The following is a 25,287-nucleotide window of genomic DNA, read 5'->3' on the forward strand; positions in this document are numbered from 1 at the left end:
TTGCTGCAGGTAAAAAGTGTTGAATACGTGTTCATCCATCGTGAAATACCAACGCTTAGGCAGGCACAGCCGCGACAATGTGTGTAAATTAAAATATCACACACAGTGTACAAACCGGATGCATGATCACTTTGCGAGTCAGGTTGATGTTGTCAACTGATGCAAATGAGAGTTTCATTCGGCGGGGAAAAATAATTTCATTCACGACATTTGATTTAGAGGATTTCGAGAGCGAAGCCGTTACGAATAACTTCTTCAAAACTGTGCAAAGAAATATAAATCGAAAAAAGGCTTGATATTAAAAAATACACATCATTTGCTTTTGTTATCAGAAATTTTGATTGCCATAGGAAAAAAAGTTGTAGAGTCAAACCCAATTGCAATTTATTTCTAAACTCTAAGTATATAATAAGAGCATGCGATGGATACAGGCAGTCGAAATTGTCTCTGAAGCTCTGTACTCTGACCGCCACGCGCTTTCCGCTTGCATGCAACCACCTGTGTGGGCGTCTGATAAGGCCATTGGTTTGTCGAGATATATTCGGACTAGTCTAACTAATTATTAATTTATGGTTATCTTTCACAGCAATGGAGCATGGTATCTGGCTTTAGGCGGTTTTGCACCATGCTTTATTACCAGAATATTGTTTCGATAGCCGGCTGATCAAATTGAACCTTATACTTCACGCGGTGATACAGGTGATACTAAAAAGGAATCTGTACCTATGTCGAGCTTTGTTGCAAAATTCCGCTGATTATTAGCTTGATTGTGCTGTGATTGACGTCATCGACCATATTCTCCGTCGAGTACTGAAGCAGTTCACTGGAAAGGAGATCAACGTTCACCGCTGCTGGGTCGATGCCGGGTTTGTTCCTGAGACCGTTGGCTATAAAAGTCACCGTATCCGGATGATTGACGTCTGTTATGTGGAGAGTCGACAGCACTTGCTTGAGGATGTCAGCAAGAATATTGTGGGAGTAATTTTGAGAAACCGGGGGAACCATTTCTAAGCTATTGTTGACAATCTCGTTAAGAATTTCCTTAGTGTCAATGTCATATCCCTCTTTGAACGTGCGAAAGATATTCTCGATAAGCTCGGCAATGGCTTGGGGTGGAATTGTTAGCAGAAGTTCCTCAGGTATGAATGATTTGAAGTTCTCGATAATATGGGGAAGTAAATCACTCGCGTGTTCAGGAGCGAAATTGGCGATAATATTGGATAAGTAATGGGACAGATGGGTAACGACACGCTTGATGTCAGATTTTTGAACAACTGTTCCAAGATGGTCAGTGAGAAAGTCATCGACCAGAGCGGATATCTCATTACATAAAAAGTTATCCGGAGAGCTAGCTCTTGTGCTGGGTGGTGCCGAATCCATTACGTTTGGATATGTCGTATCATCTGGGACTCTTGTTGGTTTTTCTTGGCTCATAACGGGCTCGTTTATTTGGGGACCATGTGCGCTGAGTGGTTTGCATTTAATACTGAGTGTGCGAATCTCTCGTTGCAGCATGTTGATCTGCTCTTTTTGAGCTTTGGCTATCTCTTTCAATTTGACGAGATCCGCTTCGTAGTTTACCGGTTCCTGTTCTTTTTTTTCCAGTAATCTTTTCTGGTTTGCCAACATTTTTGTTAAATTATTGTACTCCTCTTGCAGTACCGTTAAGACGTGAAGTTTTTCGGTCCCTTCTTGGATAACTTTTGCCAGTTCTTCTTGTTTCTTGGAGTGAATATTTTTAAGGCCCCGAATTCGTTCTGCATAACTCTTTTTAACATCGTCCATATTGGCCCTCATCTCGAATGCGAACTTTCTCAAAATTGTTTCCTCCAGTTCATCCAAGTTAATAACTCTACCAAATTTCTTAATCATTGCCTCAACAATGTTCTCTTTAAGCTCAATAATTTGTTGATCCATGTACTTGATGTCTGTGCGCATTCTAGCTAGATGCACAACATTGATTCTATGTTTCCGTTTTGTTTCCAATGTTTCCATCGCCAGCTGACCAACACGAGCGTACAGCTTCATTAGTTTCTCATTGTTGAACAGCAAACTGTTTTCAATATCGTAAAATTCGGCTTCCGTTCTGAAGTACTGCAGTTGATCCATCTTCAAAATTACCAAAGTGTTTATGTCATTTAAACGCGCTTGTTTCTCACGCTAGAATGATAAGTATTATAAAATTTCATTCGATTGTTCACAAAAAGAGAAAAAGAAAATACCCGAAAGTTCGATAATTCCTTATTTTTATCAGCGAGTCTTGTTTCTACTAGAGATATCTTCATCTTTATTGTTTCCATTGTTTTGATAGTCTCATTCAGTGTTTTGTTCTCATCATAGTACTCTTTTTCCAGCTCATTTTTCTTGTTTCTAAGTTTGATCGTCATTTCGTACAAATCTGGATCGCATCCCAAGGGGCAAGGCTGCTCGTCCAGAAATATTTTACTGACCTCGCCATCCACGGCATTCTCCAAGGCGTCAATGTCTTCCGATGAATATTCACTCGACGATTCGGTTTCATAGCGGTCATTATTGATCCGACAAGGTCTATACTTCTTCTTGAATATCCTTTTGAGGAAAACTGCGAACGTGTTGTCAGAACAGTTTGTAGTAAATTCTTGAACAATAGTCTTCTGGCGTCGTCGTATTCTTTCCATTTCTTGCTTGGACTGATCGGCAGATTGGCGTGCTTCGATTATAGCTTTTTGCAAGCTGTTACGCTCTAGTGTTAATTCTTCCACGGAGTTGATCATTTTACGTTCAATCTTTTCAAAATCTTTCAATATCCATAGTTCTTGATAGAGCGTGAGTTGATAAATCTCCAGATATTTGGCATCAACTTCGACCTGAATGCGATTCTCAGCAAGCTTTTCTAATTGTTGGTCAAAATCAGTAACGCGATCCATGATTTTCTTGATTATTTTATCCTGTTTAAAATATTTTTTCGTAAGTCGTATGTAACGCATTTCTTTTTCCCAATCTGTACCCAGAGGCGCATAGGGCGTCCCGTCCGGTGATGGCGCTAATCCTAGGGCATACTTTTGAATTTCATCGAAGTACTCAGCACGTTTCTGTAAATATGTCTTCTCGGGCAAGATATCCGGAGAATCGGATGCTTCCTCTGTTTTATCTAGTTTGAATTCGTTTTCTGGAAATTCTAAAGTGGAATTGGTTTTTATATCCACGGTAGGCATTTTTCGTTTTTCTTCTGGTATTTCTTCATGAATTTTCCGTAACTTCTTCTTTTGTTTCTCGACATACTTAATCAGCTCCATTTTCTTATCACGTAGAGCAAATACTTGCTTGTTGTAATCGTTTTTGAGGGTAAACAATTTTTCTTTACATTCCAGTAGATCACGATACTTGGTAAGTGTGGTTTCTCGATAATCTTCCTTTGGACTATACTCAGGATCGGTTTTCAGCTTGTAATCTCCAATCGAGCTGGCTGCCTCTTTGATAGCAATGTCATCGTCGGGATGATTAACATTGGGGTCCGGTTTTCTGGCGCTCAGCTCGTCCCACTGAAATGGTTGAATCATTGAGTAACTGATAAATGAGGTGTGGAAATTTTAGAAGTTTCAAAGAATTTGTGAGTTTTTTATGTTAATCATCCTCAAGTTTTTGTTTTAATGACAAACATTTTTAAGTCTAGTACAAATCTGAGTCTCAAGGTAAAGCAAAATTAGAACAATGTAGTGAGTTTAATGTTTTTTTTTTCGGAACTCTAAATCGAAAACTTTGTTTATATATTAAACTACTTTGCATTGTTGGCGAAGTCTCAGATTGAAGCTTTAAATATTTGCAATTACCTCCAGCTTCCGGATGCGCTCTTTAGATTTCCGCTCGCGGTATTTAGCAAGCAAACGTTTCATTTTTGATTCTAGCTTGAAATCTATTGTTGATTGAGTCAAACCTTCGAGAAAAGATTCTCTTGTTTCCAGCTGTGAGTCTTCTCGCACGTCAAATCTGGGTTCTTCGGAAGCCTTCGTCATTCTACAATTAAATAATAGTATGAGGTAGATTACAATGAACAACAAAAGCGAAACAAAATTGTTTTAGAGCTCAAATTGGAAAAAAAATGAAAAAATTAAGCTTTTTGACTGTTTCTGTGAATGTTGGTGCTCCTGGGTGGCTCAAAGTGCGTAAAGTTTTCTGAGTTTGCTAGGGGCACCAAAATTCACAGCAATGGTGGTTTTATATTTTCCCAGGTTGAGTTATAACAATATTTGGTGCAGTTAAAAATGTAAAACAACCTACTAAATTCGACATCTTTTAACTTACTAAGAGTGAGGAAATTCGGTAAAAGTCTTAAAACAAAAAATAGACTTCTAGGAAAATCGGATTAATTTGTTGTGCCAGATAAGTAGAAGTGCTTGAAGTGCTGCTTCAACGAAGGGTGCAGACGATTTTGTAGACAATGTCACTATGCGAGAATCAACCACACTTCCGAACGTGTAGCGAAACGATGCTTTCTGCGATACCAACCAGAGTTACACAGAAGGCTCAAAACTCGTCCCAGGCAGTTTTGGAAATTCGTCCATCAGCAGCGACACGAAGGTGGCATCTGTCAGATTTTCTCCGAGAAGTTTGCTAGTGTGTTCACCTCACTGAGCGATCATCATGTTGAACTCGCTGCTAACAACACTTCACAGTACGGCCAAATTAAAAACAGGATTCTCTTGAACACAACGATGGTTTTCAAGGCTTGCTATAAACTTAAATCATCTCTCAACCTGGGACCTGACGCGTCATGACGGCATCCCGTCAGTGTTTCTTAAAATGCATACCGAAAACTAATTGTCTTCGCTGCTGCATGTATTTCTGCTATCTATTGCTCTCGGTGTTTTCCCATCCTGTCTGAAGTGGGTAATAACCGTGGTATCACCTCGCTTTGCGCTGTCGCCAAATTGTTCGAGCTGGTTATTATGGAACCATTACTCGCTTACTGCAAGCCTTTTATTATCACAGACCAAAATGGATTCACCGCCGCCCGCTACACTACCACTAATCTCTTGTGTCTTACTTAATACATCACCGACAGTATGTTGAAACGTACTCAAACGGATGTCATATACACTGTCTTGACAGTAAGCTTCGAAAAAATAAACCACCGCATAGCCATCGCTAAACTTGACAAACTCGGGATCAACGGGATCCTTTTGCAATGGTCGTATGTATTGGGAAATGCCAATCCATTAACTTTGATGCTACGTCTGGAATACCGCAGGGAAGTCACCTAGGACCACTTATCTTCCTGCATTACTTCAACGCCGTGAACCTGAATATTAAAGAACCATGGCTATCTCACGCAGATAACCTGAAACTTTATCTTTGTGTTCATATGATCGAAGGCTGTTGCTTCCTTCAACGTCAACTGGATAACTTTGCCGATTGATGTCATCGAAACTGTATGGATGTTAATCCGTCAAAATGTTCAGTTATTTCGTTTTCGTGGAGAAAAACAGACAGTACATTTTAAATACACCTTGCTTGGGACAAAAGGTTGGCCAAGTTAAGGATTTGGGAGTAATTGTTGAGTTTTGGGTTTCATCTTATGGACTGGTAAGGAATTCACGGATGTCTTCTGCCTCAAATCGTTGCACTGATCATTATCTAGCACTATATTAGAGTACTGCTCGGTTGTCTGGACCCCTTATCACAACAATGGTATGGAAAGAGTCAGTTCAACGGCGCTTTTTGAGATTCACTCTTCGTAAACTACCCTGGACGGATAGCTTTCGTATTCCAAGCTACGAAAGCCGTTGCCTATTGATACGTTTGGAGCCCCTGTCTGTCCGTAGAGACACTGCCGAGGCATTGTTCACCACAGACCTTTTGCAAGGACGCATCGCTTGTTCTGTTCTCTTAGAGCAGGTTAATATTAACATGCAACCTCGTGTCCTGCTCTCTTAGCTGGTCTTGAGGAAACGATGCTGGCCTAACAAGCCAGATGTCGTAGGTTCGAGTCTCGGCTCGGGAGAGAGTGTTAGTGTCAGTAGGATCGTAGCGCTAGCCCCGCAATTGTTCTGTACACTACTAAACAGTTGGCTGTGAAGTCTGTGTATGAAAAAAACAGAAGGTCGAGTCCCGAATTGGAATGTGGCACCACCAAGGCTCATGCCCTGCGAAACAACTCGATGTTACGACTACCTGCTCAACGAATTAACTGCAACATGTTTGGCGCAATAGTTGGTCTCCAAAGACTGTTCGAATGAGCATCTGTACTGTTTGATTTTAATTTGTCCTGGATGCTCCTTCGTCGTCGGTATCGTTTATTTTTTTTAAGATTTGACGAGTCTAAATATACCGTCAAACGGGGCGAATAGAAACAGTCTGCTATATATCTTGCGGTGTACAAAAAATATTATAATGTCTAGAATGAGTATAAAAGTTTTAAAACATGGGTCTTGCCCCCCTTTATTGAGGGTGTAACGTCCATTTCAATAAAATAAGTAATTCATTGTTTTATTGAAAAAAATGTTGCAAGTTTCTATTCACCCCGCAATGGGGCTAATAGAAACACTCGCCAATAAAATACGTTTTCCTTGTTCTATTAGAAAATTCTAGTTATAATTTAAAGGAAACAGAACATCATGCATCATATTTATTGATATGAGAGGCAAGAAAACGGTATAAAACATCAAAATAGTGGAAATGTTCGATTTATTACTTCATGTTTGCTATCTTTTGAATGAATATGTTCTATTAGAGTCCTTATTTGGAACAGAAGGACTCGGGGTTGGGTCAAGCATTTCTACCGGTCTGGCATCTTCCGGTGTTTCATCCAGGATACGACATCCGGGAACATTTTGTCTTGGTGGAACTGAAACCTTGATTCATACCTCTCGGGTCAGTCCATGTCGAGCATCATGCAGCAGATAAATCAGACTTTCATCACGTTTTTGGAAATTCGCGTGGTTGTCTACTGGATTGAAGTCTAAAGGTAACATCCGATTTATCACAGAGTAGTTGATTCTATGTTTCGTAACCGCTTTACAAGGTAACAGCTTTTTTGCGTAAAATCTCAACAGCAACAGGCGGAGCGGATACGTTTTTGGGCTATTTTTGTTGGTGAGTCCTGACCATGATGGGCTGAAAATGCACAAAACATGTTCCAGACATCATTTTACATATAAAACATTAAAGCGTGTGGATGTTTCAGTGCAAAAAATAGCCGCTACGGCGTTGTTTCTATTCGCCCCGTTGATGTGAGAACCGCGAGTTTTCATGAAACATAGGTAACGTGGTGATGAATACCTTACGGCAATCCTTTAATTCACCGTAAAAACTTGAAATGCTTAATTACCGACCCAGTATATCACACGAACAAGTTTTAAGTGAAGCAGAATGGCTTCCACAGACAAAGTTTTTTGGTACTCGGAAACGTTCAGAATTTGAGCCCCCATTTGGCAATTTTTTAAGCAAACCGACAGTAGTGCTGCTAACCCAAAAATGGCTTTGCAGGACTTGTTTACTATTGAACTATCCAAGAAAATATTTTTTGCATGGTTTTTATATGTAACCGAAGACTTAAAATCGCATTTTTCAAGTTCGGAAGTTTTGTTTCTATTCGCCCCACTGTTTCTATTCGCCCCGTTTTACGGTAGTTTCGTTTTTTCACTTTCGTTTTGTCATATGTAAAAATACTCTGGAGATATTTTTATTATTAGTTTTAAGTTAATCATTGGGGCTCCTGTCAGCCTCTTGGTGAAAAAACAAATAAATAAATAAAAGACACTCCTTGAACTAGATCTCTCCGTTTACAGTCCCGGTAGTCACAAACGGCGCACTCCGCTTGCAACATCCTTTGCAGATCCTTTGCCAAATCATGTCTTTTTTGGAAAACTTTGAAAGTTTCTACTCCCTTATTTCCTCTGGAATATCTGGAATGTAGTCCTTGGATTTCTGAACTTGGACTAGGATTAGGACAAGGACAGGTTCACCTTTTTAGCCACAGCTCTGACCGAAGTGTTGCGATTCCGCTTAAACGTTTTCACAACACACTTGTCATTCTGACCACCAGTAGAACATCCATTTCGACCACAATTCTCCTTCTGTTCGATGCTCAAGGTTTTGTAGTAGCGGTCAATCATACGACTCGGCATTGACTACACGATTCCGAGTTGTTTTCCGATTTACCGATGAGAGAGTTGAAGATTCTCCAGGTGTTTGCGCGAAATCAATTTCCGACGTTGCTTTCCGGTTTTTTTCACAGCGGTGAAAAATACAGCGTAAATTATGCTAGAAGATGGTAATTCGAGAATTGAGGGCTGCTTGTTGACCAACAGAATCATCAACATGCACTGCCCACACGAAGGAAGATCCGACGACGAGAAAGAAGAGGTCTATGCGCTGCCAGAGCAGGTGTATGATAGCAGTTCGCAACGGAATGTTGAGGTCATCATCGGTTAAGTAGGACGGGAAACAATGTACAGACCGGTGATCGGGCCAGTTGGCAGAACTTGGCACAACTACTCTTGAAGATGGCCATGAACAGAAGAAACGACTGGTTCGACGACGTGTGTAAACAGTTAGTGTAACTAAGAGAAGAATGTGGTACGAGCGAAAATACTGCAACACCGAACGAGAGAGTTTCGGAAGAAGAAGCGCCAGCAGGAAGATCGAGATCACGAGGCGATGACGTACGAAAGTTCTACGAAAAACTGAACGGTTCCCGTAAATATTACGTGCCACAAGCCAACAACTTTCTTACGAAAAAGCGGCAACTTTCTTACGAAAAAGTATGAGGTGATTGAAAGGTGGAAACAGTACAACACCTTACGGCAATATAGCAGAGGACGACGACAAAGTGGCAGTAGATTTTGGTGTACACGCGGATGACGACAGATTTCTAGCTTTTGACCTCCAGGAGGTTAAATAGGAGATTAGTCGGCTGAAAACCAACAAAGCAGCTGGAGATAACCAACTCCCGAGCGAGCTGTTGAAACACGATGGTGACGCACTGGCTAAGGCGCTATACTGGGTTATTTTCAAGATTTGGGAGAAGGAGGTAGTGCTAGGAACTGGAGCAAGGGTATCATGCCCTCTTTACAAAAAGGACGACAAGCTTGCAACCACTGTGGAACACCGCCTGGGTTCTATGTCGTCGACTATCGCCGTTTGCGAGAGTGTTCGCCACCACGGATTAAATATTCATGGTGTGACAGGTCCTGAAAAAATGCCGTGAATACAACGTGCCCACACACCATCTGTCCATCGCCTTTAAATCGGCGTACGACACATTTTTTTTCTTCATCTAAGGCGTACGACACAATCGATCAGGAACAACTATGGCAGATTATGCACGATTACGGTTTCCCGTATAAACTGGTATGGTTGGTCAGGTCGACGATGGATCGGGTGATGTGTGTATTTCGGGGACACTCTCGAGTCCTTTCGAATCTGTGATGGATTATCGTACTTGCTATTTACCATCGCTTTGGAAGCTGCGATACGTAGTGATGGTATCGACGTGACTGACACGATATTCAGGAAGTTCGTCCAGCTCTTTTGTTTAGCCGATAACATTGACATCGTAGCCCGAACACTTGAGAAGATGGCAAAGACGTACATCAGACTGAAGGCTGAAGCCGGGTGGGTTGGACTGGCCATAAACGCGTCAAAGACTAGATGCATGAGAGGAAGAGGTTCCAGAGAAGACAGAATCAATCTCTCACCACAAATTTAGAATAGCGATGATGAAATCGAGGTGATACACTAGTCAGTGTACCTGGGATCACTGGCGACTGCTAACAACGACATCAGCAGAGAAATTCATCGACGCCGTATGCTAGGAAATCGTGTTCACTTTGGACTCCGAAGAACACTCCGTTCGAATGAAATTCGCCGCCCGCACGAAGTTGACCATCTATAAAACACTGACTCGACCGGTAGTCATCGACGGTCACGAAACATGGACAATGCTTGTGGAGGACCAACGCGCTTTTGGGGTCTTCGAAGCAATTTGGAGAACTACTCATCGTCCAAACGGCGAAAATCGGGAGGCTACGGTGGGCTAGACATGTCGTAAGAATGTCGGATTCCAGCCCGGTTTCGCTAACGATCCGCATGGAACGAGGCGGCGACTTTCACAGACGACACGGCTGACGAGTTGCAGCCAATGACCGAATTAAATGGAGACGATTTCTTCAGCAAAAGACACTTCGGCCTGGTGCTGACTGTTAGAGTAGGTAAATGATACACTCTAAACTAATTCTAGCCAAATTTTCAATAGAAAATACATAATGGCAAATTTTCTACAGATTTTTTTCCGTGAACTTGATGTGGAACACCCTTAAGTAAGTTAACTTGGCACATCCTTCTTTATTCTATTCATTTCTTGAATGGATGAGACTTCTTCTTCTAACTCCAGTTGCATTATGAGTGAAATAGCCTTTCGATTGCCAATGACTATTCCGTCTCTTGCAATAGTTGTCTAGATTCGATTGTTCTTCGTGCATCGTTTTCGATATTTTGCGACTTCTTACTAGTCCCCAATGTTGAGACTTAGATGAAGCTACCCTTACTAACACGCAGAGAATCCTGAGTAAGAATCCCCAGGATACCGATTAACACGATGACGGAATCGTGAAAGGAATCGCAAACACGATCTGGAGGATTCCCACTCACGATTCTTATTCAAGAATCCTAGAGCCATATACAGGGCATTCCTGAGGATTCTTTTTTCAGGAATCCTTTTCAAGGACGCTCACGAATTCAATGTGAGGAATCCTGGAGAATCTATGCGAATCGTATGTGTTCGTCCGGGTAGTGAGATATTACGTTTCGTGGATCAACCACCGTTCCGAGACACCGTTCCATCAAGAGCTTCTGCTCCATCTAATTCAATTGGAACGTTTTGCTTGAAGTAGGTACCTGCAAATTAATTTATTTGATCCAATGCAGACAACATCTTGAAAACATCCCATCGATTAATGTCATTTTAATGTTATATCAGGCGCTGTTTGTTGTGTTCCAGAGGTTTAGATGAAGAAGTAAAGTAATTAAATTAAATGAGTGATTGTAGATATAAGATTCAATTTGTGCTTATGAAATTCTATAGTTTTGATAAGCATTACATGGTGCATAAAAATTATAACCACCCATTCATACAAACACGCAACGCAAATCAATTGCAATAATGTACAAGAGAACAAAACAACATGCCATTTGTGATTTCAAACTATCAAAACATATTTGGGCCTTAGATGAAAATCTAACACTTTAGAATAAATAGTACAACCTTTCCTCTGGCGTTTTGCACATTTCCATGAAACGTCTTTGTAAATTTGTACAAGTTTTTCTATTAGTTTGATCGAATTGTAAACTGAATAAAAACATACCTCTTGCGGGCCTCTTCTTCCTTAATTCGTTCATCCAAATCCGCTACCGCTTGGTGGTATTCTTCGTTCAACTTGTTGATGCGAAACGATTTCGCTGAAGTTGCCACGTTGACTCCAAGCACTTGAATTGGCATACTCTCGATTCCATCAAGGAAGAATCGTTTGAGCTTTTCTCCTGATAGTCGAGCCTTTTCAACATCGAAGGCCGTTCTCTGGCGAACAAGATCCATTTCGGCTTGGAGTTCCTGCTCTAAGTCATCAACAATTCTTCTATCCAAGGTAAAATCTTCCATCGGAATTCTTTGACACTCGGGCAGTGCTTCGTTTCTGGCAAGTAATGCTTCGAATTGCTTTCTATACACTGCAACGGTTTCAAGAACGCCATTTTTACGATCATTCAGCAACTTTGCTTTTCTATCGTTTTCTTGTTTGATCTTTTGTTCCTCTAACGAAAGGTACCCCAGATCTACAATGTCGTCTATGCTGGCTAGTTTCGTTTCCAGAGGTTTAGTTTTCTGTGGTTCGATTGGAGCTGTAATTGCATACCACTTATAGGCAAACAAGTTACCGTCGGTTCCGACACTGAATAGGTATTGATAATCGAAACTGAATGCTAAACCAGTTACTTTTCCGTTCAGATTATAGTGCATGTTGAGTGTCCAATAATCGGTCAGATCTCGAAAGTCACTTTTCACGCGATTTACACGAATGGAGCCGTCGCCCATACCGAACACAATATAGTTATGGCTGTAAACAGAAAATAATAAATCATTAAAAACATTAGTTACTATTTATGTTAACAACTTACTCGTATAGATAAGTGGTAATTTCGGTGCCTTCTGCTCCGTGAACCGGTGTACATGATATGGGATCTTCATCATCAAAACCGTATTCATAAACGAATCCTGCATCATAGCCTCCCATGGAAAGCCACAGGGTATTTTCCTCTGTGTATTGTACCCAAAGAACAGTGTTTGGGATTTTAGGTATGTATAAGGGCTCAAGTTCTTCTTCATCCTCAGAATCTTTCAAAAAAGCAGCTTCATCGATGTCTACACCCGGATTCTCTATGCGTATTCTTTCTAATGATTGCATTTTGCGTGCCCGTTTCTGCTGCTTTCGTTCTTCAATCTCCGCAATGTGAATGTTTCTTTTGATTTCCGATTTTACCGATTGAAATGTTAGTTGTCTTATGTCGAGGTTTTTGAGATGATAGGATGTATCAGTGTAAGTGACTGGTTCTTCAGGAAGCTCTACTTCTAGAACTTGTCCATGAAGACATCCGATTATTGCAGTTGTGGGTGCATTTGGTTTCCAATTTATGGTATATACAGGGGATGGTGTGTAAACTAACCCTATAGGATCGATAGTCACATTCGGAAACTTTCGTACAGTCTGATGCACGAAAATAGAGTTATCTTTCGAGCCAGAAACGAGAACAGTCTCTCTGTGATTTATCGTTAGAGCCGTGATTTCTTTGGAGTGTGATTTTATAATCTGAATAAGGTTTACTGGGCTTTCTGATTTACTCTCACTTAAATTAACAGCAATGATTCGAATGCACCCATCTTCAAACCCAATGGCTAGAATCATCCCTGTTGGATCGAGGGACACAGGAAACCAAAGCATGGTTCGACCACTTGAATTGAATTGATGATTAAAAATGAGTTTCTGCTTCTGATAGTCATACATAAATAATCTCCCATCGGCACCTAGTGTAGCCACGTGGCTAGAGGTTGGACTGGTTTGAACGGCCATTATAGGTCCGGAATGACATTTCAGCAATTGCTGGGGTGCAGCCGGTTTATAAGCCGGTGTTATGTCACAAACCCAAATGCCTCCATTGCCGTCCTGAGCATACCATTCAAAATCACCCTGCTTTTTGATCAAGCACATTAGTTCGCTTCTGTAGTATTCAGTTCCAACCTTGAACTCCATTACTGGTTCGATTTGTACAATCCTATCATCATCAGGAGGATCAGCCAGCTCAACCGTTTCCCAGAACCACATACGTATGAATCCATCCATTCCGCTGGTCATTACTTCCCCATTGCGAACGCAGATCTGGGTTATAGGTCCCTCGTGGCAAGGCTTTCGGCCTTTACGACACACTTCCAATTTAATCAAGCCAGCTTCCCACACCAGAATATTGCCCCACTGGCAACCGGATAGAACCTTTTCATCTGGCATCGGCAGGATTCCAATGATGTCGGATATCTCAGTTTTTCCGAATCGACCAAGCTTTCCTTGCAGTTTCAGTCCGGTGAAGGTTTTAGCTATTTTCCAGAATTTTATATGACCAAGACCTGTGTGGGTGAGAGATTTTTTTATATTTTATTCTAGAAAAATAAAAAAAAAATGTGTTTCGGTCAAACAATTACTATCTGAGTACCGCCCGGGCAGGTGGTAGAGCCAATGCTCAAACATTATATTCTACTCAGTGTTAAAACTATCTTTAAAACATACAATTACCAAGCCGTTAACGTTTTTTCAATCGACAGTTAGATCAGGTGATGAAAACAGTGGCACCAGAATGATTAACGAATGAGAAACAATACAGAAGAAAACCTATCTGTAAAACTAAATTGTAGAGACTAGCCTACTTACTGCCATCCTCACGCTCCTTGTACGCACAAGACGAGAACATTCGAAGAAAACATGCAATGTCTCTTCTAATTCCGAACACTCGAAACACATGAGGGGCCCACGTACCCTATGGCCTATGCAGATACTACCCGAAAGCAGCCTTGACCCAACAGGATTTATCTTAGATGGAAGCTAACTTCCTCATGGCGCCTCTAGACCATTTTTATAGGCTCAGCCATCCGCCTTCCGTGGAATTGGATCATTCCTGTTGGCATCCATCAATCTCGGTACTTCGTATACCTTTTGTGCCACGTAGATCGACTCTACGTCTATTTTACTGTTAGCTGCTAGTACCTAGCGTTTGGACCATGCTAAGTGTGGACAGAGTCATAATGGATACAAGTTTTCGCTTGTTGCCATACACCACTGATCTTTTGGACGCCATAGCCCAGTATCCCCAAGTGTTTCAAAGGCCACTTTAAAGCACCACACAGTGAGAAAAACAGAACTCGAGTTCTCACAAACTATTCGCCGTTAGGTAAGCAACCTCAAATAGGTAATTTCTTATGTCAAACTTGTCAACGAATCGCTTGGTGATTGGTTTTATCCTGTGCTGGGAGCTAGAAAGGATCTATTATGCCCTTTTTACCCAATATTTTCTAGTAAATGGCTGGTCAGTGCGTACCATCAGTACTTCGTGTATAGACCCTATTGTAATCAGGGCCGGCGGTTGATGTGGGCTAGTATGGGTAGTAGTAGCCATTCGGAAAATATCCCAGTGGGTACTTACCCACACGGAATTATCGGACAAAACCAAAAAAAAATGTAATGTTTTCTATGTTCGAAACTTAATACTGCCACGCGCATGTACGAGTGACCGCTTTTTAATGGATGTCGTTGAGCGAGAGTTTATAAACATACAGATTTCATGCATTTCTAAGCGAAAGAAATTTCAATTTCGAAAGCTTCATGAGCTACTCTTGTGTTTTTGTTTTTCATTGGTAAAAAAGTGAGACTTTAACTACTGTAAGTGAAGCCTTACCAGAAGTCTGATTAAGTTAAGAGAAAACAAAACTGTTGAGCCTTAACGTTTGCATTAAAAAAAATGCACAAAAATGGGTTTAGCTATACACGTACTAACGAAACAACCCATGCAGCATCAATCATAGTAATCCATGAGTCAGCAGAAAAACTTTAACTTGAACTCCTACCATGATGGCGAAAACAGTGAAACTACTTCATTCAAACGTGTGCGCGTTCAAAGAACGGTACACCACCGCGTCGAAAACGGATATCGTGCGAGACTTTGTGGATGCCGGATGGCGAACATGGATGGTAACGACTGGTAGGGCACTTCGTATTTTATTTCCTCCACGAGGGAAGTGGGCTCCGAGTTGAAGTTTTTTTTTGACACACCAAGATCCCCAAGAAGGTGCTGCTGTGGCTGACAATCAGCGAGAAGGGGATGTCAACGCCGCTCTTCTTTCGCTCCGGACTGACCGTGAACGGAAAAGTTTATAGTAAGAAGTGCCTGCCAAAAGTTGCGTCGTTCATCAAGACATACCATAAAGTTAGAGTTTCAGGGAAAACTGATGCGTGAGATCTACTCCAACAATTTCGCCACGAAAATTGATAAATAAAACGAAGAAAAAATTCAAAAGCATGCCTACCACATGTTTTCGTCCGCAATGGCGATTGTTCCGGTTAATTGCCGTAAGGCCACCTATGAACCTCCCCGATTCCTTACTACCCATTCGGATAAAAAGTGTGACGCCAGCCCTGATTGTATTTCGTAGCATTCTGCCCAGTAACTACTATCCCTACCTCCGCCGGAATACGAGAAACCAAGCGAAGATCATGGTCGTACGCAGACAGGGAAGGCGAAGGGGGCTGACATTCCCGGAGGAAATCCCAACCTTTCTGAGCGAATGTTTACCGGGTTAGGGCCGGCTCATAAAGGCGTCTGACGCGGAGCGGGCGGCTGTATTAAGAAACGTGTTGTATTGAACGCTATAGCCAAGTTGGCAGCCCTATTACGTGACTTGATAGCGTGGCCCTAATAAGGCAACTAACCTGTACAATCAAACTATGAATTATCAAGAAAATGTAATTCGGAACAACCTTCCAGTTGGTCTCGATGTACGATTCTGACCTAAAAAGCAAATCGTCATAGGTTCGAGTCTCGGCTCGGGAGAAACTTCCCGCACGAAAGTAGACCTGACGACTAGAAGAAATCGATCTACGCATAGTTGAAAGCAAAATGCAACAGCTGCTAGCCACGGGACAGCAAGATCGCTATCGGGGGTTTGAACGCCCAGGTTCGTAGAAGATGAATAAAACAGTGATCAGGCATCACAGCCTACATACCGACACAAATGACAACAACTGACGATGTATTAACTTCACAACTTCCCAAGGCCTGGATATTAGAAGCGTCTTTTTCCACGCGAAGATATTCACTAAGCCATCAGATCACCTGACCACTGAACAACAAATCAAATTGACCACGTTCTCATTGATGGCCGTTTTTTCTCGAACATCACAAACATACGCTTCCTTCGGGGTACGGATATAAACTTGGTCCACCACCAAGTAGCAGTACATGTGCACTCAAAACTGACTACGATATTTCACACAAAACCGCCCTCCTCGGCCTAACATCTGGCAGTTGCACAACCCACAGACTGCCGAAAATTACAGCACTACCTTTCACAGAGGAACTATGTTCTTCGTTTCTTGCCGGTGTATGGGGCAAGCGATGGAGAGCAAAAACTAGGAGAAGCTATCGCCACAAGACATAACGTGGCCAAATATCGACGAGCTCGAAATAAATTGACCACTATTCTGAGAAGATAGAAATGCCAGCAGGTGTATAGAGATCGTGAAGAGCTAGAGTAACTGACTCGGGCTAATGAAACGTGCAAATTTTACGAGAAGGACGAGGAGGTAAACGTGATTATAAACGAGTACGAGATGATCGACAGGTGGAAACAGTTTTTCGATGAGCACCCTAACAGCGACGCAACGGAGGAGGTGGAAGGGAACTTAACCTTGGATAACAGTTGCCGATATCTTGGAGATCAAACGGGAAGTTGGGTCACTAAAGAACAACCGAGCCGCAGACCACCGGCAGAGTTATTTTAAGACGGCAAGGAGGCACTAGCAAGGGCATCTCACTGTGTTATATCCAGGATTTGGCAGGAAGAGATTACCGGAGGAATGGCTGCAAGGAGTTGTATACCCCATCTATAAAAAGGGCAATCGACTACAATGCAGCAACTAGCGTGGCATAGCGTTGATGAACGTCGCCTACAAAGTCCTCTCCCAAATTCTACTCCGAAGTCTTTTTCTTCTAGAAAAATGATACGTAGGGTAGTCGAGTGACGTGTTACGTGTGCGTATCGGGGACACTGTCGAATCCCTTCAAAGCGCGCAGAGGGAGATGGACTTTTCTGCACGTTGTTCAACATTCAACACTCTTGAGAGTGTAACCCGACGAGCGGGCATCGGAACGAGAGTCACGATTTTTAGCAAAGGTAGTGAACTCATAGGTTTCGCAGACGACCTCTACGTTATTACGAGAAACTTTGCGTCGAAAACCAAGTATAAGAAAGTGAGAGGATCGAGAGAAACCAATATTTACTTCCCACGGACGGTGATTATGGACGGCGATGAACTCGAAGTGGTAGATGAATTCGTATACTTGGGCACTCTGGTAACCGCCGACAATAACACAAGTAAGGAGATCCAACGGCATATTCAAGCTGGAAATCGGGCTTATATTGGACTTCGCAGGTACGAAACTGACGATGTACAAAACACAGATGTACAAAATTCCCAATAAGTTATTTATGGACTTAAACCTGTCACGCTGCTCATGGGCGTAGCCAGAATTTCAAATAGGGGGGGCGGCAAGCTCTTCAAAATTTTTGAAGTAAAAAAATGGTACACTAAGATCGCTTTTTACGCGGCTTTTTCTACGTGGATTCTGGAATTTACGCGGTTTTTACGCGGATTTCGAAATTTACGTGTTTTTTCTACGCGGATTCCGGAATTTACGCGTTTTTTTTATGCGCACGTATCCCCCGCGTAAAAGCAACTGTAGCGTGTTTTGAAAAATAGAAATAAATACTAGTCTTTATTGATTGTTACATCAAGGCAACCAGTTGTCCTTGACATCAGAGTGGAGAATTTGATTATTCTTTGTCCAACCGTGAATAGGGTAAAGAGGTATAAAACGCCCCCCCCCCCCCCCCCCCCCCCCCCTAAGCAAGAACGTCGATTTTACAGCTATGCTTGTCACAAACAACGAATCTTTTATACAGTTAAATACACCATTTAGTTGGTAATGCACTGCAAATATTTTACTTTGTAAAAAATATTATACGAAATTGCCACATTAAAAACAAAAATTACATTCAAATCGCAGACTTTTAAATCTGCCGGGGCAAAACGCCCCTGATTCAGTATAATATGCCCCGATGCAGAAGGACAATATGCCCCCCATATAATAAACAGAACATTTTTATGCCGCTGCCTTAAAAATCGCTGTAGCTACAAGTGTTTGAATTAACTAGAATATATATAATTGATTCTTACCAATTGTGGCTGTAAGCGTCAACCAATTGAACAATTAACAACTAACCTAATTAATGTCAAATCTTGTTGTTAAGTCAACGTTTTTTATTTTCTAATCAATTCATTTAAAACACAACCATTTTGTTTCTGTTGCAGCATGATTCTGCTTGTTAATCTTATTTTTATTGTAAAAAAAACCAATTTTACAGGGAAAAAAACAAAGAAATTCAGTTCTTGTAATAACAAGTTAATCAAGCTTCGTGAAAAGAGAAATATAACAAACGCAGTTTAACTGCAGAGAAAACACTTCAACGGCTCATTGTCAGAGCGCTGGCATTCAATGTGAAACCATTCACTACATGTGATGCATTTCTGCCAGCCATCTCCGTGTTTTGAAACGCTAAACAGATATCCACATGTATGACAAATAATATCTTCCTTCCTGTCTAGTTTAGCCTTTGGCTTTTGCGTAGGTCTTTTTCGAATATTTTTTATATCCTTTGCTACCTGCTCCTGCTTCAGCTTCTTCCGGTATGGCGACGACGTGAGTTCCTCGCAATGATTTTTTTTCTGTTAACCTTCCGCTTACTTATTTTTTGCACTGCAGCTTCCAGCTCAGAATCTCTATCGAGCACCAACGGAAGATCATGTTTAGCGGACCGAACTGCGGCGTTCGACCAATCCCACCTACGTCGTTTTGCCAATGTCCTCTCTTCAGAAACTGATGGTGTCTGATTTGACTCTATTTTGACGGTACAGAGAGACGGCGAATTTCTATTCTCATTTGTCAATGGCGGTCGGTTCTGCTACTCCGGTATCAACAACTCCGGTTCTTGATCCATCACAACGGTTGAGCTGGCATCGGTGTCTTGCACGACAAGCGATGTAAGATTTCCGTTTTCATCCACGAAATAAAATGTGTTGATTTTTTTTTCTTCACAAATCATTTATTTGACACGGCACAAATACAATTCAATGTTTAACGGCGCCAATTATATCGGATGACTTAAAATCTATAAGCAAATTTTTTATCCTCGCTGCCGACTACGAGCTGAAATTAAGTCTATCTTAAAACTAGCATGTATTATTCAATCAGTGTTTTGTAGTCTGATGATCATCGAATGAATATGCAGCATGTATGGATTTGTTCTGCTAAGCCACGATGTCATGAGCTGGGACAGGGGCTTGTAATCCTCGGGTTCTGAGGGTATTGTGCGGGGTCTAGTTGCTGGTTTTGGTTCGTTGTTGTTGTTCGCTGGTGTTCAAGTGGCCATATGGTGTGTGCCGCTGAGCCAAGATATCAAGAAAGGCCTCGGGTTTTCCTGGCGAGTTCGTGTGGGGTTCAATTTGCTGGTTCCAAAATCGAGGTCTACGACGTGGGTGGAAAGGAATGGGACTAGACTTGGGCATGGATGGATTTCAGGAAAATGTATATAAGGGACATGTAGGGTAGGTCGCGACTCGCCAAGACATCACGAACAGGGACGGCTGGTTCTCTACCCTCGGCCCGGAGGGAAACTATTAATTTAGACCTGGCGTCACGGTGTACAGGGCATGACCAAACAACGTGCTCTATGTCGTGATAACCTTCACCACAGGCACAGATACCACTTTCTCCGAGCCCAATACGACGGAGGTGCGCATCAAATCTATAGTGATTGGACATAAGCCGAGACATCACGCAAATGAAATCTCGACCTACATCCAACCCCTTGAACCACGGATTCGTCGATACCTTGGGTATAATGGAATGTAACCCTTCCCAGTTCCCTTCTGGTCCAAGAATTTTGCCAACTGATGATCGTGTTCTGACGTACAAATGCGAAAAATTCATTAAAAGCAATTGGTCTTTCATAAATTTCACCGTTAAAATATGTTGATGTCCAATATCAGATTATTATCTGGTACAACGTCGCCAAGTTCAACAGTGAGTTGCTGTTCATTCTGTACAACTTTCGGTGAGGAATCAATGGTTTTAAAGGGTCGCCCGAGTGAATCAGAAGCCGCAAAATCAGCGTCAGAAAATACATTTCGGTCAAATGGCATTAAACCGGTTGTTTTATAACCATTATGAGCCACGGTCTTCTTGGCAGTTTGTTTGAATGCCTCGTTTACCAAAGCAGCAACGTTGTATATTGTTACTGCTTTTCCACCATTCCGTTTAAGAAGCCTATCTTATGCTTCAGAATAGGCTCCTTTAAAAGGAGCCATAAATGCCACATCAAGTGGCTGTAGCTTATGAGATGTGTGAGGCAGAATTGATAAAATTCGGGTTTGGTTGACCCTCGCCTTCTCCAGAACCTCCAGGTTTCTAGTATGGCTTGAATGGCCATCTAGAATTAGTAAAACCGGATCTTCTTTCGTAGGACGATAGCACCTCAAGAAGCTATCGAACCATTGAGAGAACGTCTCCAGAGTACTCCACCCACTGGAGTTGCAAGCGAATTTGGACTCCGGTGGAGCTCCAACCATCAGTGCGTCATGCATCCGTTGTCGCGGGAAGATGAAGAACGGATCCATGAACGTACCGGAAGCTGACATGGCCATCGTTACAGTCGTATTTTCACCTCTTTCTGCCAAAACTAGTCTGCCAACTTGATGTTGCCCTTTGTTTGCCAGTACCTTCGTCTTTCGCCCCTGGACCTGAAGTGAACAATTTAAAAAAGTGAAAAATAACATCCAAAAGCATAACATCACTCTATATACAGTGCCGACACTCGTTTCGTCAATGTTGATAACCCTACTGGGTGAGTAAGGATGCTCATCAAAGACCCGTTCCAGCAGATCGAAAAACTGCGCAACACTTTTCCGATTGAAGCCTCTTGCCCGTGCGATAGAAGTGTTTTCCGGTGTTCGAAGGGAAATGTTTGGATGACGCTGAAGAAAACCTTTTAGCCAATCTGGCCCAGCTAGCTTGAGTTCCTTGTCAAATGGATGCGGAATCCCATTTTTTTTCAGCCATCTGATACGCTAAGCTTCGCATGTTCCGAGTCGTTAATCCGTAGAAGCATTGACACATTTCGATCGCGTACGCGGCCAGCTGCTCCTCCTGCTGGGGTGAGAATACTGTGGCAAAACTTCCCAGTCGAGCTAACTTTACATTCTCTGGATGTACCGTTGAATCTAAATACCGCCTCGAAGTACGTTTGGGAATGCCGTATTGGATTGCTGCTTGAGTTTTAGACAAACCGAGGTGTACGGCTTTCATGGCTCGGGACAGATTCTCAATGTTCCACGACCGTCTTTTTGCCCCCTCTGGCTACGCCTATGACGCTGCTCACGGGAGACATACGCGCACTGGCCGTACTTGAACGGAAAGTGTGGACAATATTTGGTGAATTACAAAGAGAAGGCGCAGAGTGACGCAGGCGTATAAATCACGAGTTCTACTTGAAGAGATTCCCAGTGTGCACCTGACGAAGGTCGGGAGGCTGCCGTGGGCCGGACCTGTCGCGAAGATGCCGGACGACAGTGTGGTAAAATCGGTTCTCTTCAAGGACTTCAGCCAGAAACAGAATGGCTCAACGCGCTAGGTGACTTGACTCGGTTGAAGCGGATCTACGAGCGTCGAGGAGGAAAATTCTTGATGCGGCACGAACCACCAAGGCTCTAGGCTGCTGAAGTAAGGAAGTAAGCTAAATTTGTGTGTTTTTGGGATTCCTCTGTGATAGCTACGATTGCCGCTGATTTTTTTTTTGCTCAAAAGTGGACCTATCTAATATACAAAGCTTTGGAAAACCACAAGGTTTTCATTTCATTCAGTTCTGGGTCATAGAAGAGATTCGGCCCTTTTTCACCTTATTTTTATGATTTTCTATTTAAAGTCCATATAAATACAATCGCCGCCAAACTATTTGCTCAAAAGTAGACTTATTCTATGTAAAAAGTTTCTGAAAATCGAATGGTGATTGTTTCATTCAAGGCTAGGCGCTGTAAGTGTAAAATTAAAATTACGATTTTTCTCAACCAACCATGCTCTTGTATTTTTTTCAAATCCATATAACAATAATCTACGTTGAATCTTCTGCTCAAATGTCAAGTCTCAAATGGACTTATCCTATGTACAAAGTGCTCGAATAGCATGGTATACCGTGAATAACTTAGAGATTTCGATTCATGAGGATGAGAACAGCTACTATGAGGCAGCAAAGAGAGCGATTCGGAGGAGAGTAAAATGAAAAGATCGAAATAATACTTAACAACAACGCTCCAAAATATACTAAAGTTCACAAGTTTAAAGTTAGGACAGATACTCTATTTGTATAGAGATAACCGTAGACAAATTCCAATGTCGCTAACTTGTGTTATCATTGGGTGTTCGGAGACGTCATCTTTCCGAACGTAATTGTCTGCAATTGATATAACGGCAGTGTACCGAAATCGTCCGGATCGACAAAAATAAACACAAAAGTTGTTTGGCTGCTAGATGACAAATCAATTCAGTTGTCTTAGTTGAACAACAAGTTCAAAAATAAAACCGTGATTTCTAAGTACACCTGCCGCCCCACTTTCGTAACCCTCACGCTGAACCGTACCCATTTTATCGCATGCAGAAACCATGTATATTTCGCATCTGGATCATAGTTAACTAATTTGCTTAGATATTTGCAGCAAAATTTTGAATAACCTTAGTAAAACAACTTGTTGAAAACTAAAATAAATTTTGTTCTCGTGGCGAAAAGCAGCAACAGAAAACAATCAAACTATCTATCAATGAAAAAATACGGTATGCACTTTTTACCTTTCCAATATTTTTGCAGTAGCGATAATACTTATCATTCTAACGATTTATGAAAGCGACATAAACTAACACAATGTTGCAATTGTAAATAAAGTGTAATAGATTAAGTAATCCACAGGCTTCGACGATTATAAACAAGCAAACACAGCTTACCACATGAGGTTAGATGACCGGGCACGGATGGTGAAAACATGACATTTATGACATCATTCGAAAACGACTTGCAGCGCAGTATGATCTCGCCATCGCGCCAGTTCCACACGGTTAGCATGTAGTCAGGATCGCAACCTTGCGACACCAGTAGTTCCCCGTCGGAACTATAATCCACTCGGCTGTATGCTTGGGTCGTACCATTGTTCAGGATGTTCACAACTGCCATCTCCGGATAGCTGTAGATTATGATCGGTGGGTTGCTGCCATTTTCACCAATCGTCAGATGGCACAGTTCTGGATTGGGATTTATCTGAATGCAGCCGATTCCACCACCCGTAGAGCTCCTACGGGTAGCAATTGTTTGTTTTCTCACATCAAAAAAGTGTATCAGATTTCCTGACGCATACACCAAAACATCGTTATCGATTTTGCAAAGATTGAATGGGCGCTTACAGTCGTATCCATAAGAGTAGCTAGTAGAAGAAATCCGTTAATCGATAATTACTCACAGTTTAAAAGTCGTATATCTTACTCAAACTTGAGTATTTCATCCGATATAGTACAGGATGAACCTCTTATCGGTTTGGAAATTAATGATTTTTGATGAGGTTTTTCGAAAACGTGTCTAGTTTGCGACATTTTAGGAATATTTTGCTTAGAGTATGGCAATAAACAACCGGTTGCGGTTGCCAAGACAGGTAGCCATAGGTGAGTCAATCTATTTGGTTAGCAACAAGCAGTGTTCCCTATAACCTTTTACCTCTTTATGCGCGATGGTATCTGTTCAACCATAAGTCACGGAGTAAGATTGTATCAAAATACAAACAATGATTGCGTGCAGATGGTAGAGCCAACTCCCAAGTATGATGACAGTTCTACAAGGTATGCTACATTTTTATCTATCCACGCACACAGACAAATCTCGTTATGAAAAATTTCGCGTTTTGTATGGAATTCAGAACATTTTTGGAAATTTCTCGTTTTATGTTGTTTTATATCTGATTTTTTTGGTTGGAGAGTGAATCTCCAGTTGAAACACACTAGAAATTGATATTAGTTAAGATTTAGTGTGAAAAATTGCGACAACATGTCGAAATAAAATATATAAAAATGCTATATTTCTAATAGTTGGAGCATTATCTTAGTCATTGTCATAGCTCATGACTTTTGTTACTGTATGAAACATAAGCGACTTTATTTAGAAACGCTATTGGAATACAATAAAAAAACGAAAAGTGCAAAAGTATTCCCCACAAATAAAACATGTGTCAACATCATTTCTATAACTTTTCAGGAAAGTATGTTTTATAAGTTTAGTTTAAAATGCAAAACCATTTCAAATTTCATACAAAATTAGAAAAAGTTCATAACGATCACTAATACTAATGCATCGACGTGAATAGCATACCTTGTAGAACTGTCATCATACTTGGGAGCCAACTCTACAATTTCCCCTTTTTTTTCATTGCCACAGTTTGAAATTACCCCCCAAGTAACTTCGAGTCCAGTTAGAATCGGTTCCCTCGCGTTATCAGTATAAACCTGAAGTACAAACTCCTCGTTGCTCGTATGCGCTACTCATGGATTTGAATATCGCCCCCATGTTTCTGTACTTCTACCGGTGTACCTGTGCGAAAAATATACGAATTTTCGTTGTATGTTACCACACACTGTTGGAAAAGATTGCGCGTGGCTAGACAACGTCGAACCAAAATAACTTTGATTGGCCTTCCCTAAATGAGCTGGAAACCTCACGCGCCTTTTTCATCATTCCAGTACGTGATTCCAGTTTGCGACGGTTGCGGGTTCAAGCGTTATCTGGTGGGCTGTATAGCTATAGTAGATGTTGAAATGAAATAATGAGTGAAATATACAGACACAAAGCTC

The 25,287-nt window shown here is 41.6% G+C and overlaps 1 protein-coding gene across 3 annotated transcripts; it reads right to left on the reverse strand.

Annotated features, from left to right (window-relative positions):
• Positions 1-377: 377 nt before the first annotated feature.
• LOC129724812 (cilia- and flagella-associated protein 44) lies at positions 378-24,119 on the reverse strand. Of its 3 annotated transcripts, XM_055680002.1 has the most exons (8): positions 23,933-24,119; positions 23,401-23,873; positions 12,151-13,648; positions 11,343-12,089; positions 11,243-11,278; positions 3,810-3,993; positions 2,223-3,521; positions 378-2,160 (listed from the first exon to the last, which is right to left on the reverse strand). In XM_055680002.1, the coding sequence occupies exons 1-8, from the start codon at positions 24,037-24,039 to the stop codon at positions 724-726; spliced, it is 5,781 nt and encodes a 1,926-aa protein (XP_055535977.1). In that variant the 5' UTR covers positions 24,040-24,119; the 3' UTR covers positions 378-723. The 3 variants fall into 3 exon arrangements, with proteins under 3 accessions (XP_055535977.1, XP_055535978.1, XP_055535979.1); XM_055680003.1 differs by lacking the exon at positions 11,243-11,278 and having other exon boundaries at positions 23,933-24,118; XM_055680004.1 differs by lacking the exons at positions 23,401-23,873; positions 23,933-24,119 and adding an exon at positions 13,815-13,923.
• Positions 24,120-25,287: the final 1,168 nt, after the last annotated feature.

Source organism: Wyeomyia smithii, chromosome 2 (assembly GCF_029784165.1).
Source record: "Wyeomyia smithii strain HCP4-BCI-WySm-NY-G18 chromosome 2, ASM2978416v1, whole genome shotgun sequence".
In the NCBI taxonomy this organism is placed as follows: Eukaryota; Metazoa; Arthropoda; class Insecta; order Diptera; family Culicidae; genus Wyeomyia; species Wyeomyia smithii.